This window comes from Erithacus rubecula (genome assembly GCF_903797595.1).
Source record: "Erithacus rubecula genome assembly, chromosome: 11".
Lineage (NCBI taxonomy): Eukaryota > Metazoa > Chordata > Aves > Passeriformes > Muscicapidae > Erithacus > Erithacus rubecula.
Window position 1 is genome coordinate 16007592 of NC_136663.1, and position 14499 is coordinate 16022090.

At 39.7% G+C, this 14499-nt stretch overlaps 1 protein-coding gene across 4 annotated transcripts in view; it reads left to right on the forward strand.

The window, feature by feature from the left end:
* DOCK10 (dedicator of cytokinesis 10) overlaps window positions 1-14499 on the forward strand; it is a 142931-nt gene that overhangs the window by 83630 nt on the left and 44802 nt on the right. For all 4 annotated transcript variants that reach the window (XM_079315255.1, XM_079315254.1, XM_079315257.1 and 1 more), the window contains exons 11-19: window positions 583-738; window positions 2224-2445; window positions 3137-3259; window positions 3868-3950; window positions 10025-10147; window positions 11393-11472; window positions 12554-12741; window positions 13361-13426; window positions 14284-14376. In XM_079315255.1, the coding sequence (XP_079171381.1) occupies window positions 583-738; window positions 2224-2445; window positions 3137-3259; window positions 3868-3950; window positions 10025-10147; window positions 11393-11472; window positions 12554-12741; window positions 13361-13426; window positions 14284-14376 (1134 nt within the window). The remainder of the gene's footprint in view (window positions 1-582; window positions 739-2223; window positions 2446-3136; window positions 3260-3867; window positions 3951-10024; window positions 10148-11392; window positions 11473-12553; window positions 12742-13360; window positions 13427-14283; window positions 14377-14499) is intronic.

Consider the following 14499-nt stretch of genomic DNA (forward strand, 5'->3'; position numbering starts at 1 on the left):
TTTCATGTCAGGATTCAAAGAACGTTATTTTTTGCACTTAATGTGATTTAAATGGTAATTTTATTTTAGTTAAAAAGAAGGCATAAGTGGCATTGGGACCAGTGTATATTTAGACTTGAGCCTGATGTCAATCAACTATAAGACCTTTATTCAAAGTATTAAGCAAATTAAAATAGTGATGGGGTATATAAGTAATGGGAAAAGAGGGAAATGCCTCTAATTCTAAAATATGCTGATAATAATCTGAAAATGTGAGGGTTTTTAACCTATATGAGGAGATCTTAAAGTTTTAGAAACAGTAAGTAAACAAGAAAAAGGCTTGTTCTAAAATTATAGGAAACCTAATTTGAATCCCTAATTCTTCCTCTGATGTTGTATATGTCCTCAGGCAGTCTTTTTGATTTGCTTCCTAATCTACAAATTAGGAATTACATTCCTTTATTATAGTAATATGAAGATACCAACAGTGACTTTTGAGGTTTTTCAGGTGTTTCAGTGGTTGGAAAGACCTTTAAAAAGCTTACTTAGTTTTGGAATATGATGTTTTTTCCTATGTATAACAAATTGCCCTACTTATTTCAGGCATGGAATCCTCAGAAAAAGGAGTTCCCAGGGACAAACTCGGTGATAAAGCCATTTGAAGAAAAGCCTGCAAAGAGGATCCTGATTACCTGCAAATCCCTCAGTTTGAATCTCCAGGCCTGTGTTACTGAAAATGAAAATGATCCCTTAACCAATGTAAGCTTTTCTTATTTCTCTGTGATTTTTCTCTTCTTTTTTTTATTTTTTATTTTGGTAGGTTAGTTGGGTTGTGGTTTTTTTTTCCTTTTTGTGCAAGTGTTTGGAAAGAGAAGTGGAAGGACAGCTGTATTGCACATGCATACTGCTCCCTCTAGACTGAATAACAAAACTTATAAACTTTTCAATAGATATTCTGAAGCTGATTTACAGTGCAGACTTTTAGCTGCAGTTCAGTGAAGGATTAAAAATGTTTCAAACCCTGAGGATTCTTAACAATTGCTATAAGGAAAACTGAATATCAGTTGCTGGTGAGCTGGGGTTTTTTGTTGTTTTTTAGGGAGAGACAAGGAACCAAGCAGATAAAGTTACAGGAGAGATGGCAAAATTGAAAGGACAGGATGTTTCATCTAGTGGAAAAATCCAAGTAAAACCAGGACAAACCAGAAAATTTTGCTTATTCTTACTGTAAAAAAAAAGGACTAGGAAAATTGAGATGTAGATGTCAGTCTACAGCTTTTTCTTAGTTTTTCTCTGAAGCAGGAAAGTTATGAGACATCAGTGTTCCAGCAACTCCACTTTCATATATTACATATGAGGCATTGATTTTGTTTGTTGATTTGTTTGTTTTTCATTTGAAGATGACCTCTACAGTGAGTGCAAATTTAGCATGATGTAATCAATATCTTTTTTTGGCACACTGGAATAACTGTTTAAATAAAGTCATGATAACTGCACCAAGGGCATGCAATATTCACTGCAGAGGCTGAAAAAGCAAAGGACATTGTACCTGCTATGCACTCTCTTTATCTCTACAGTTTTAAGGTTCTGATTTCTGGACAGTGCAGGTGGTGTTATGCTGGAGCTGATTTATTCCATCAGAACTATGGATGATCTTTGGAGGTTACTTCCAGTCACAGGACTGAATTCCCTGGTACTCTGCCATAGGATAAGTGGGCACTGTCAGAGTGGTTTGAATGCTCTTGGTTTCCCAGCAAAATGGAACATGTGTTTCCCACAGAATAATACACCCACCCTTTTGTGTTTGCACCAGTAAACATTTTCTGTCCCCTTACATTTGTCATCTTTGTGTTGCATTTCTGACAATCCCTGGAAAGCCCACACTCTCTTTTCCCTCCTTTAAAATGACTCTCAATCTACATTTTAGAAATCCTGCAGTGTGTTTCCTGGGGCTCTATTCATTTACTCTAATAATTAGTTATCTATTTGGTTTTGGTTCTGTGAGTTTCTAAGCTGTCAGTTCTTCTGACCCCCTGTTAATAAGTTTTCTTTAAAAGCCCCTAAATTCACATGGTTGGAAGCTAATCTGGGGTGTGTGCAAATATGTTTTTTTAATGTATCTCATAAGTTGTAAATAATATTTGTTTACTTTCTTTTTTTCTAGTTGCAGAAACCCATTAGAAGATAGACTTTACCCCCATCCTCTCAATTGTCATTGTATTGTGTTTCTGGTGTTTTCTCCAGGTAGAGCCTTTCTTTGTGAGCGTGGCACTGTATGATGTCAGGGATGGCAGGAAGATCTCTGCTGATTTTCATGTGGATTTGAACCACACTCTGGTTAGACAGATGATTTCAGGTTCCTCGAGTCCATTGGAAAATGGAACAGTTGAAAATATTGACTCCAATGAAATGGAAGAACCACAGGTCAAAGGGTTCCCAGAAGAGTGGCTGAAATACCCCAAACAGGTATTCCACATGTGGCTTGCATGGCTTTGTGACCCATGTCACTATTTTAGTTTGCTACATTCTTTTTCATGGGAGAACTTTTGTGTGCTGTCATCCTGTCTTCAAGAAAATTGTCTTTTGTGTGTCAGTTGCTTTCTGAGCTCCTTGTATAGACCATTGCAATCAAAACTGATAAAAGTTAGTGCCTCTTATTTAGAGAAAGAACCCATATTCCTGTGCTCTTTGGGTCCATTGCTGACCTGTCCCAACCAGCCAAACAAAATCACAACTCAAAGCAGCACCTAGATGCTTCAATAATCTCAAAGTACTTCCACACTGTTGCTGTTGCCCTAAGCTGTGGGCTGAAGCAGCATGTGTTGCCTTTTCTCCTCCTTTCATTCCCCTCAGGAATGAGTGGCTCAGGCCAGCTTTTAGCTGCCCAAGAGGAACAGTTAGGTTAGGCCACACTAACATGGTCACACTTCTTTTTGACTTGGGTCACTCTGTTTGCAAGGTGCTGCGTGTGCATAAGCTGCATGTGTACAAAGATTTTCTTTTCCATCTGGCTGTATTGAGTAAGTAGAGATAATGATCCTTAATAATCCTTTCTGGATTTGGTTTGTTACTGTTTCCATCAACAGAGAGCACTGGCAGTATTTCCTTTCTCCAGTATTGCTGTATACTTTTGAACTGTTCTCCCTTTTATCCACAGGCTCTTTTCTCCATAAGTAATCCTCACTCTGAGATTGTACTGGTGGCAAAAATAGAAAAGGTGCTTACAGGAAACATTGCCAGCAGTGCAGAACCTTACATTAAGAATCCTGATTCTTTCAAGGTAATGTAACAAAACATCATTTCCTGCTCTGTAAGCTTCAGCCTGCTGGAAGCTGAGGGCATTGCAAACCGTGCTGACAAATCTCAGAGTCTGTGGCTGCTGAACAGGACAAGCTCCCAGGAGTCCCATGCTTCAGAAAGCAAATGTATAAGTTCCCCTGGCTGGATGAATGAAGCTCCATTTTGTCTGCAACTTGCAAAACCATCTGTGATGCCTTCCTGTGCTGGTTCTGCCTTAGTGCATGTTCTCTTTCAGCAATGTTTTACAAGTTATGAGCTACAGAACTTTGTACTGGAGCAAAGTTGGGGTAGGCACCTCTCTGTCTCTGAGAGCAGGTACTGCACCTGTGTTGGGTAATTACAGAATAGTGGAATAACAACTTCAATGCAGTTCTGAATAAAGGAGTTGTGATAGAGTTTAACTTGTCAGCAGCATCATATTCATCTTGTGATGTCTCTGCTGTCCACCCCAGAATATTTTGTTATGAACAGTATCAGGCCAAATTATTGTAGGGACACCTGTAGCCTCTTCAGCTTGAATTAACTTTGTGCAGCATTTAAGACGTTAGAATAATACTACTGAAATAATTCACATTTCCTTTTCTGCAGTGTGCACAAAAAGTGTTAAAATCCAATAAACAGTTCTGCAGCAAGCTGGGGAAATACCGTATGCCATTTGCTTGGTCAGTGAGGTATGTATTCATTCTTTTCATTATTCTATAAGCATCTTATAGCTTATTCCCTTAGACTTCTATCCTTTTATTCTTTTCCACTTTTTCTGCCTGAAGCTAAGCAAAGCTTTGCTCTGGTCCAGGACCCCAGAATATCCTGCAGGCTTTTTGTTTCATAGCCCTGTTTTTCTCACAGCTGAATGTCAGTTACTTGCTCATTAAATGTTACTGTGGTGGAATCATCTCTTCAGGTATGTAGTGGAGTTGCCAGGAAGCAGCAAAGGTAGCTGACAGAATATCAGTTCATTGTGAGCCCTGTCCCAGTCTGGGGTTCCTCCTCTGCCCCGAGATCACCCCAGAGGGACAAGAAGGTGGTTCAAAACCTGGTTTTCCCCGAAGCCGCCGAAGAGAGACTGCCGGAGACAGTTTTCTCTTTTTCCAAGGACAGTTTATTGTTTCTTATCTCTGGGACACTTTGCCTGGCCAGCAGCGGTCTGCTCAGCCTGGCATCCATGGTGGAATCCGCCTGGTCAAGGCAGGGCTTATCTTATATAGTTAGTACTACGTATTACATGTTTACAAAATTTTACCAATACAATACAATTTTATTAAATGGTCCAGCCCTGACCCCAACCAATCCAAGAGGCCAACGTGTCACCCAACATGGATGACATGGAGAAGAAGGAGGGAAAGGTGTCCACCCCCCAAATTCTCCATCTTGGCCACGTGTCCCTTATCATAAACATTCAAGAAAACCTATTTATCTACATTCTAACATTCTAATTTACACTCTACTCATCATTATTTTGTGTCTCTTCTCTCAATGTGGGCAGATTCTCCCAAGGAGCCAAATCCAGCCCCTGCAGCTCCTGGGCAGCACTCAGGGGTCTCTGAGGGGTCTGCCAGGGGGGTTTTTGCACCCCCAAAGGAGCCAGGGAAAAACCCTGGACTCCCACAAGCCCCACCATTCATTGGGTGCTAAAAATCACCAAAGAGATCTCAAAGTCAGTTCTCGTTAGAATTTCCTGCAAAGATAACTGTGGTCTGAAATAGAGTTGCAGTGGCCACCTAAGAAGTAGGTGCACCAGTACCTGTTCTTGAGGCTCTGTTCTTGTTGTGATGCCTGTCAAGTTTTAAGAAAAGTCTAACCAAGGACTTGAAATGCTTTGGGGGTCATATTGAGGGATTATGGTTCAGAAACCCTTGCATTTTTCAAGGTTAGTAGGTGATGGTGAACTTGTGGTTTCTCATTTGGCAGGTCAGCTGGGTTTTATTGCAGGTCAGTGCAGTGGCAGTAATGGAGTTTTATTCTTTCTCTCTCCCCTCCTGTATAATTTTTTGCTGGTCTCATCTCAAATCTGAGGCACTCCTGTGCCTTTTAATCCCCTTTTACCAAATAGGACCTTTTTTTTCCATTTGTTCTCCCTTCAAGATTTGATGTAATTCCTTTCTCTGTCCTCTCCCTTTTTTCATTCTCAGTCTTGTATAATTTAACTTACTGCTGCCCTGGGATGAGAGAGCTCCCTGACAGAGACCCTCCTGTGTGTTCCTGTGACAGCTCTCCCTTCTTTCTGCCATGCATATAGCAGGGAATATAAATTATCATGTTCCCTATAAAAAGGAAAACTGTCAATTGCTGAGTGAAAACATTCCTCCTCCTCAGTGGCTTCTGTTCTCACAGCAGCAGGCCAGGTGGAGAGCTGCCTGAAGCTCTCAGTAGGGAGAAAGGAAAAGCAAGTGCTGGGTGAAAATGTTGTGTTGTGGCATTGCCCATGGTTATTAGAGAGAGCTCCATGTGTGTGTTTCTGTGTGGGGCTTGGAGCACCAGGAGGACACAATTTCCCATGACATATGCAGGGGAAAAACTTCTGATTTTAGAATATGGTGTTTAGATGGCAAAAAAGAAAACATGCAGTGAGGTATGGCCAGGTATGGCCATTTGAAGGGTTCATTTATATTTTATTTACATACTTTTTTTTGTCAATATCCAGTAAGAACAGGAGAGGTGAGTGCTCAAGAGAAGGGCAGATAATGTGTTTTGATCTGTCATCACAAGCTCAAGGATACTCATAAATATTTGCTACTTCTATGTAGCCAGAGGACCATTCGTCAGAATCATATTGATGGGTTGGTAAAGACATTTAACCATGTAACAGATTGTGCAATGGCAGGAGGTGCAGCCTTGGCACTAGGCTGACCTGAAGCTTATTGACTCTGCCTGCCTGTGCTCTGTGGCAATACCATCAGTGACACATTCTGCAACTCAGCCCTTGCTATCTTTAGGTGACATGATAATTTCAACTAGTTCAGGGTTTGGCCAGGCACTCATGGGTATCAAGAAGGCTAGAACATTCTTCCATAGCTTCAGCAAATCCTGCCAGAAATAAAATACAGGAAAGTTTTAATTTCATTTTGAAAGAAGTGTACTCCCAAGTGTCAATCCCTTGTTTCCTCATGACGAGGAGGGGGCAGGAGCAGGATTTGGGCTGTGCCACTCTCCTCTGGCTCTCAGCTGCTGGGCTGTGTGTGCCCCAGCTGTGCTGCCCAAGTGCATCCCACAGTGTGTGCCTCAGCCCAGACCTTTGCCTGCAGCTCTGGGCTTGCTCTGCCTGGGGAAAATCTTCACAGACACAAGTGAGGTTTTACTGCCATCCCTGTGAGGCAGAGAGCCCCCTAAATACCTGTCAAGCTAGGGTGAATTGAGAAAATTCAAATTCCACACTCATCTGCTTGTGTATTAACACTGCTCAGGTCTGACTTTGGTAAAAGCAAAGTATAAAATCTATTTCTGTTTTCACAGCTTGAAAATAGAAGTTTCCACATGAGGCTATCGCACTACAGGGGGAAAGAAATGGTTTGGCCATGAGCAACAGCAAAACCCTGGGTTTGGAAATGTGTTTTCCAGTTAGTTCATTCTGGCATGAGGCACACTCCTGTTTTTGTGTGGAAATTTTCCCTGCTTAAAGCAGTTACAGATGGTCACAGTGCGATTTTTACGTATGCATTCAGCAAGCCAAACCCTTGACAGTTGAGTATTGCACATGTGACTGAAACTCTTAATTAGCTCCTGTGGCACCAGTTTGTTAGCATTGCTCAAAAGCATGACTCAGGGTTCTTCCCCGAGTTCCTGCTGGGAAATCTGGTATCTGTGTGCTCTGGCAGGTATAATTAGGGGATGTGTTAGAATTACAATGTGCCAGAGTCTCATTTTCCTGCCCCAACTGCCAAAGTTTGCAAATATCTGCCTCAGCTACATATTGTAGATGTGGGGGGGAACTTCATTCGCAGAGATTAGTTTTTACACTCTTACTCCTTCAAACCTTCTCCACCCCCATAAACATCGTGCTTTAAAGCTATGTTTGAATCCTTCAGCACTTGTGCAGCTGCTGATTTGGTTCAGCTGCCATAGGTTGAGGGAGCTGGAAGCAGTGAGGCTGCACTGATTTCCAGGAGCTGCACATCTTCCACTGAATGTCTAACCCTGGATGTCAGCAGTTTGCCCACAGATCATGAACCACTAATTCAAAAGTAACCTTTTCCAAATTTAAATGATGAACAATGCAGAGGTTTTCTGTGCTTGATGAGATTTTAGGATTGTGGACAATCAGCTAACAATGTCAGAAGAGCAGAATCATGTAATATAAACACTTAAGTACTGAGATGATGTTTCAGTTTTTTAAGTGTAATCTATTTACTTGCTTTTCCCTAAATGACTACTTTTGTAATCTCTTCAGGCATTTAGTTTGGTGAAATTATTAAAATATCTCTGTAAATAGGTACTGAATAGGTACCCAGCACTAAGGTGTTAATCATTACATCAGATAGACAAATACTGAACTCCTGAACTGTGGAAGTTTTTTAAGCACTTCCTTTTTTTGCTGTGACAGTTGTCATTCTCAATTGCCTTCAGTATGTTCCTGTGACAAGGAGCACTCTTGTTCCACCTTCAAGAATATAGCAAAACATGGGATTGCAGTTACTTAACTGCACCTGTAACACATTCAGTACTAGCTGCTCTGGCAGTTCTTCAGCTTTAGTGAACCTGGGGAATGGAGACACAATTTGACCACTACATAAAACATACCTTTTAAAGAAGCTTTATCTTGTTTTCAATGGACATGTAAATTACTCGTGTGGTTGTAAGAACTTTGTATAAATGGAATACTTTGTGTAAGCTGGAGAGATAAAAAAGCATCCCTGTTTGGTAGTGGTTTCATGCCTTTAATTTTGTTTTGAGTACATTATTTAGGTAGGGATACACTGCTGAACCAGTCCTAGAGGCAGAGCATGTGATTGCCAGGGAGCACTGATGCTCTGGACCAGTGGTTGTAGGCAGGATGACTTTGTAAAGCCCTTCTGACTCCAAACCAGAGAGGAAGAGTGGACAGTCATGGAAAATTTTGGGTTTGAGGATACCTTGAGAATCATGAGTCTCCTGGAGAGCAGTACTCAATACCAGTGACCCAGAGTGAGCTACTTCCAGCTTCATTTCCTTTTTCACTTGCCCCCACAGCCCTCCTTGGTGAGTGCCCCTATGCCCTGCTGCACTGAGCAGGGGTTTGCTCAGTGTCAGAGCCTGCTCTGGAATCAGTTACTAGTTCCCAGCAGAGCCTGGTTTTGCTCAGCATCACATTGCAGAGCCCAGTGGCACAGAGGAAATCACTCGCCCAATGTTTTGGTCCTCTCTGTTAGTCTGGAGGAGGAAGCAGTGCCGAGTCCAAGAAATATTATAATGTCACCAATACTGTAATAATTATTAAATCTTTTTTCTTTCCTTTTTCTTTTTTCTGACAGCAGTTTAATAGGATTTATAGAGTAAGTGGTGGCTGCCAGAAATGAGGTCTGGTTTCTCCCTAGTAAGCTTTTTGACATGGTGTGTTGGTGTGGACCTTATTCCCTCCAACAGCTGGAGGTAAAAATCTGATGGAAGAGAGTTGATCATTCTCAACAGTTGCAAATAAATGAGATAGGGATGCTTCATTAAGGATAGGATGTTCATTAAGTTAAGATATGGTGCATTTATAATTATTCTTGGGATCCTCTTTTAAAGGTTTCCTCCATTATTTTGCATCTGGCAACAATTTGTCCTGGCATCAATTCTTCTTCTCACTGGCAATGGAATAGAGAAGTAAATTAAGGAAGCAAGATTGGCCAAATGATTCACAGAACAGCACTTAGTGTCAAGAACATTTTACTTTTGTTAAGCAATGTTTTTTCATGCTACAGTTGAATCCAAGGTTCATTAATTTGGATAGCTGTTACATTATCCTGTCCAGCCAGCCTATGTGACCCTTGAGGATATACAAAGGGCACTGCAGTGTCTTAATTAAATCCTGCAAGTGTCAATGGGCAGGAATGGAAATGTCTGGAAATGTTTTCCTGTGCACACAACAGCTGATATTTATTGGTCTCAGTTATAGATGGTTATCCTTCTTTTCCAGTTCATTGGGTACTTTGTATCTGGTTCATCAAAAATTTGGTTGGTGTTCCACAAACTTGTTTTGTGAAGGAATGCTAAGCCACAGTGAGTTGGTGTCATGCTTCTGGAGGGCACAGGACAGATTTAATGCACAGGAACATTCATTGAGGTCTCTAACCTGTTTCTGTAAAACTGTATGTTCCTTTATGTGGTAAGAGGTGGTAGTTGAAATTTGACAGCTAGCTATGATTTCCATTATTTAAAATTATAGTGATTTTCCTTGGATAATAACTTCTAGGATGAAATTACCCATGGATTAAACTACCTACTGATGCATTGAATTCTTCAAATTGATTCCTTGAAATAAGGAATCAGTCTCTTTGTTGAAGTGAGGAGTGATGGCTGTGGTGGGTGAGAGACTTGCTCAAACCAGGTCTGAGGTCTTTGCAAAACTGGGATGTACATGGAATAAACTGAAATTGTCTTTGTCTTGCAAGCATAAAGCTTGGCAGGGCTCTATTGGGTGAAAATCTGCAGAGGCACAGAATTTGTGTAAGAATTCATATCACAAACTTGTTAAAAGATTGCATGACAATTTCAAATGCTCAAATATATAGATGTGCATACATATGTATGGATGAGTGTTTATAAATATGTCATTTTTCTTTCTTTATAGGCCAGTGTTTAAAGATAATCAGGGAAATGTTGACAGAGACTCCCGATTCTCACCCTTATTCAGGCAAGAAAGTAATAAGATTTCCATGGAAGATTTGATTAAACTAATAGCAGAATACAGAAGGTAAGGAAAAGTTTCTAATTTGCTTTGAAGCTTTATAAAGCTGTGCAGAATAATTGTAGCTAGGTTTTTTTTCTTCATTTAACACAGTGTGCCAAAGTGGCTGCATTAAATTATATTACATTGGTGTTTTTCACATTAGGTTATTACCTGCCAAAGAGTGCTTGAGGTTGGACTTTCCAGGAAAATGGAAACATCATTTGGCACATTAAAATAAAGGTTATTATAACTAAAAATAGTGATTGCTTAAATCAGCTTTTATCAGGGGAGATGCAGGTGGAGTACCCAGCATTATCTCAGGGGATAAAAATAGAAACTGACAGAGATACAAAATCATTCTTTGTGGGTTTCCCAACTCCTTGCTGTTGTTTGTTTGAGTCTCCATGGTAAACTCAAGAAGGGACATCGAAAGTGAAAACCTCCTCCAAGTGTTTTACAGCCTGTAAATTTCTGAACAGAGGTTTGGCTGGGTAGTTTCCATACAGGTATAAATCAGGTTAAACCAGAGCAGGGTCTGTGTTTATACTGGAAAAGTATATTGAATTGGACCATGTATTTCTCCTTGTCTCTTCTACTCTAAATGGGCCTGAAAATTAATTAATCTAAAAAACTTCTGTTCCATTTATATAAAAAGAGATCATAGAAAGATTAAATATCAGGTATGGGCTTAGATTAGGCCCTTGTGCCACCTTACTGTTACTGATCAGGACACTCTGCTGGCTTCATTAATGTCACCACTGCTGTGTTTGTGTCCCTAAAACATCTCCTAGACAAAAGAGATTTAGTATCATGGTTTGGGCACTGCTCAAGCTGCTTGGGCACAAGGAATATGTCTTGGTCAGTTTTCAGCATGTCACTTACAGAAGCCACAATGCTGTGAACTCCTCTCATCCCAAAGCTCATTGAATTCCTTTTAGGGAATATTTCATTCAGATTTTATGAAGTAAAAGTAGATAAGTTAATTCTCATAAACTTTGCTTCATCACTTCCTTCCTTTTCTACAAAATAATGCTGCTCACAAAGAGAAGACAGGAGTGAGACTAATGAAAAAAAAATAGAAACCACAAACCAAATAATATTTTATTTTCTGTGTTACATTTGATTAGCGTTCAATAGCCAATGGGTATATGTCAAATGTGTTTAATGTATCTTAAATAAGGCTCTGTTTTTCATTTTCAATTAATTCCTGTGATGTTATGACCTCTGTTGTTCTAATTTTCTAAAATGTTTTCATTTATCTCATTGCAGAGCAGAGAAGATTAGCAAAATACAGACTATACCTGGATGTTTGGACATTGCAGTTGATTGTGTTCCTTTGGAACATCCAAGTATGATTCCACTTTAAAATTAATTATTCTAATTAAATAGCACATTGTTGTAGGCTTTCCATCCATACTTGCACCTCGACGAGTCCATTGTGTAGGAAAACGTGTGTAGGGGAGCAGTTTTGAGTTGCTGTCATGGAATTGCACCCTCTGTTTCATCCTGTACCTGGCCAGTTTTCAGTGTCTGTGAAAGAGGAGAAAGAAACCACACTGCTGCAGCTGGCCTAGAGCCACTCCTCCCCTGCCTGCCTGGGCTGCACAGCACCTGCATTTTTCTGAAAATGGCAATTTCTTCTTGTACTAGCTTAGAAGGAAGTAAAATTTGGCATGGTGTATGTGGGGGATCACAAGCTTCTTTCAGCTTCCTCACAAGGTATCAGTAGACTTTTCCTGGGGATTATTCTATGGTTTGAGGAATGATTTTGTAGGCAGGGTCTGTCCAATGGCTTTTCCCAGAAATAGTTTTCTTTGCTCTGGACATCTTAAGTTGATGGCCCCTCTCAGCTTGAGTTCCCCAGGAAGTTAAATGCCTCACTGCTTTAACGGTGTAGGAAGAGAAAGTATTCTCTGTTCTCTGTCCAGTTTTAATCTCTCCCAGTCTCAGTGACAGAGGGTTTATTTTCATCTTCTGTTTCTTGATCTGATTTCACTTATCCCAATTGCATCATATATTTGATCTAGTGCTGCACTGTTCATTTCTTCATTTTATTTATTATGTTATTAAGTAATAGAAAAACTTAAATGAGCTGTAAAATTGATTAGAAGCAGCATCACTCAGTCTATTCTGTAGAAATTGTCCATATACCAATGGGGCTGTTACACCACCAAATGTCACCAAGTACTGTGGGTCTCAAAAGAGGTTACCAGTGCTGTCCAGTTTAATTCAAGTGAGAGAAATCATTTAAGGATGATTAACTGCCACTGTTCTGATGTAATGTGTAAATTTAAGATGTCTCAGCATTAGTCATTTTTTAGAAGTTAAGGCAGGATTTTGTATATTCCATCTCAATATTATTTATTCTCCGAAGTACAACAGTAAAAACAAACACAATATGTGATGGGTCCCTTTTCTTTTCTTTTGAAGACTGTGTAACTTCATCCTTTATTCCAATCAAGCCATTCCATAATGTAAAGGAGCATCAGCCTACAGTGGAAGTTGAGGAGTTTGTGCAGGAATCAACAAAATATTCTCGACCTTACAGGGTGTACAAGAACCAAATATACATCTATCCAAAACACCTCAAGTATGACAGCCAAAAACACTTCAACAAGGTACAGTATGTGACTGATTCAGGCCAAGATGGGGCATTAGTGGCCTGCATGAGCTCTTTTTAGGAACCCAGGAGAACTTACACAGGAGAGGAAAATGGTGATGTCATTGAGCTGGCTCTTCATCTTTTTCATCTTTTGAAATCATAAATCACTGGTACAATTTTAATGAATTTATGGGTTAATTTTAAGTTTTAACAGTGATTCAAAGAGAGATAATGTGGTAGTACCTTCTTCACAATTTTCAGAAGACCTTCATATGAATGACATAACATGTGCAGATAACATTAATTTAGATAAAATTTGTAGTTCTTAAATGAAACCTGGTACCAGTTGGTTTTCATGGTGGTTGAAAACTAAGAACAAGATATAGTTAAGTTCTGGTCACTTAATAGTCCGTTTCTAAACAGTCATTTTGAGGCCTGGCTTGCATTTTGCATTTTTCTTGGAAATTTTATTTCTAGTGATATCACTGAGACTTACAGACATTTATAAATATTGATAGACCATTTGTGTGTTTCTCTTGGATTCTGAAAAGGCTTCATTCCAGCTCTGTAGTTTACCTGAGTTTTTTGGGTTCCCCATTTCTGATCTCAGCTTTAATATTCTCCTGTCTCTCCAGGCACGGAATATAACAGTGTGCATTGAGTTCAAAAGCTCTGATGAAGAAGGAGCAAAGCCACTCAAGGTGAGCTGCAAGGGGAGTTTATTCAGAGGGTGCTGTTTCTGAGGACATTACTTATATAATCCAGGAATAAGGGTGATACTGAACCAGAACAATTCAGGAGTGGATGTTGTCATACATCCCTGTAATTTTGCACTGTGGTTCTGTTAGATCCCAGCTGGTCAGAGTGGTTTCCATTTTACAGTGCCAGAGTTCTGACTGGTGGAGGGGAAAGGAGATAATATTAGAAAACTGAACCATTTTTTACAGTGCAGCTTGCCTTTTCTAGAATTTATCCCTTATCCAGTATTTCTCATTGAGCTCAGGAAACTTTATTGAAGAGTGAGGCACAAAACTAGAAGAACCTGAGACTTAATTCTTAACTGCTATTGCCTAGGGGCTGTTGCATAGTCCAGTTGTGGTCTAGTTTTCCCAGCAATAAATAAAAATGCCATTACTCAGTAAGCAAGAAAACCCAGACAGGACCCTGCCAGAAAAGAGACTGTTAACAGGGATAGCTGTTTTGACATTTGAAAGTCAATAAAAGCACTGTATTGTGTATTGAACTGCATAAAAGTAAAATAGATTTTGTAAAGCTTTTTGAAGAAAACTCTCAAATTGGTAAGACCGAGGAAGAAGTCTAAGCAGTCTGCATTGCTTAATTGAGCATAGGGTAATTTTCACAGAATCAATGGACTTTACTGGAAGTGTGTATAAAAAAATCCAGGTTTGAGCACTTAAAACATTTATTTTAATATTTGATAAAGTAATGATCAATCTTTCATGATAATTGTTTTAAATGTGCATACATATTAGATATACCAATACTAGTATCTTCAGCAGAATTTCCCAATGTAATGAAAACATGTTACTTTTATCAGTGTATTTATGGGAAGCCAGGTGGACCCTTGTTTACAACCTCAGCCTACACTGCTGTGCTGCATCATTCCCAGAATCCTGATTTCTATGATGAGGTCAGTCTGCTTTTTTCTTTCATTAAATGTCTGCCAATCCCACATGTTTGCCAATGAGACAAAAAAATATCTGTACAGAATGTTTCTGTTGCCATTGCTTGTGTATCTGGAAGGGCTGCACTA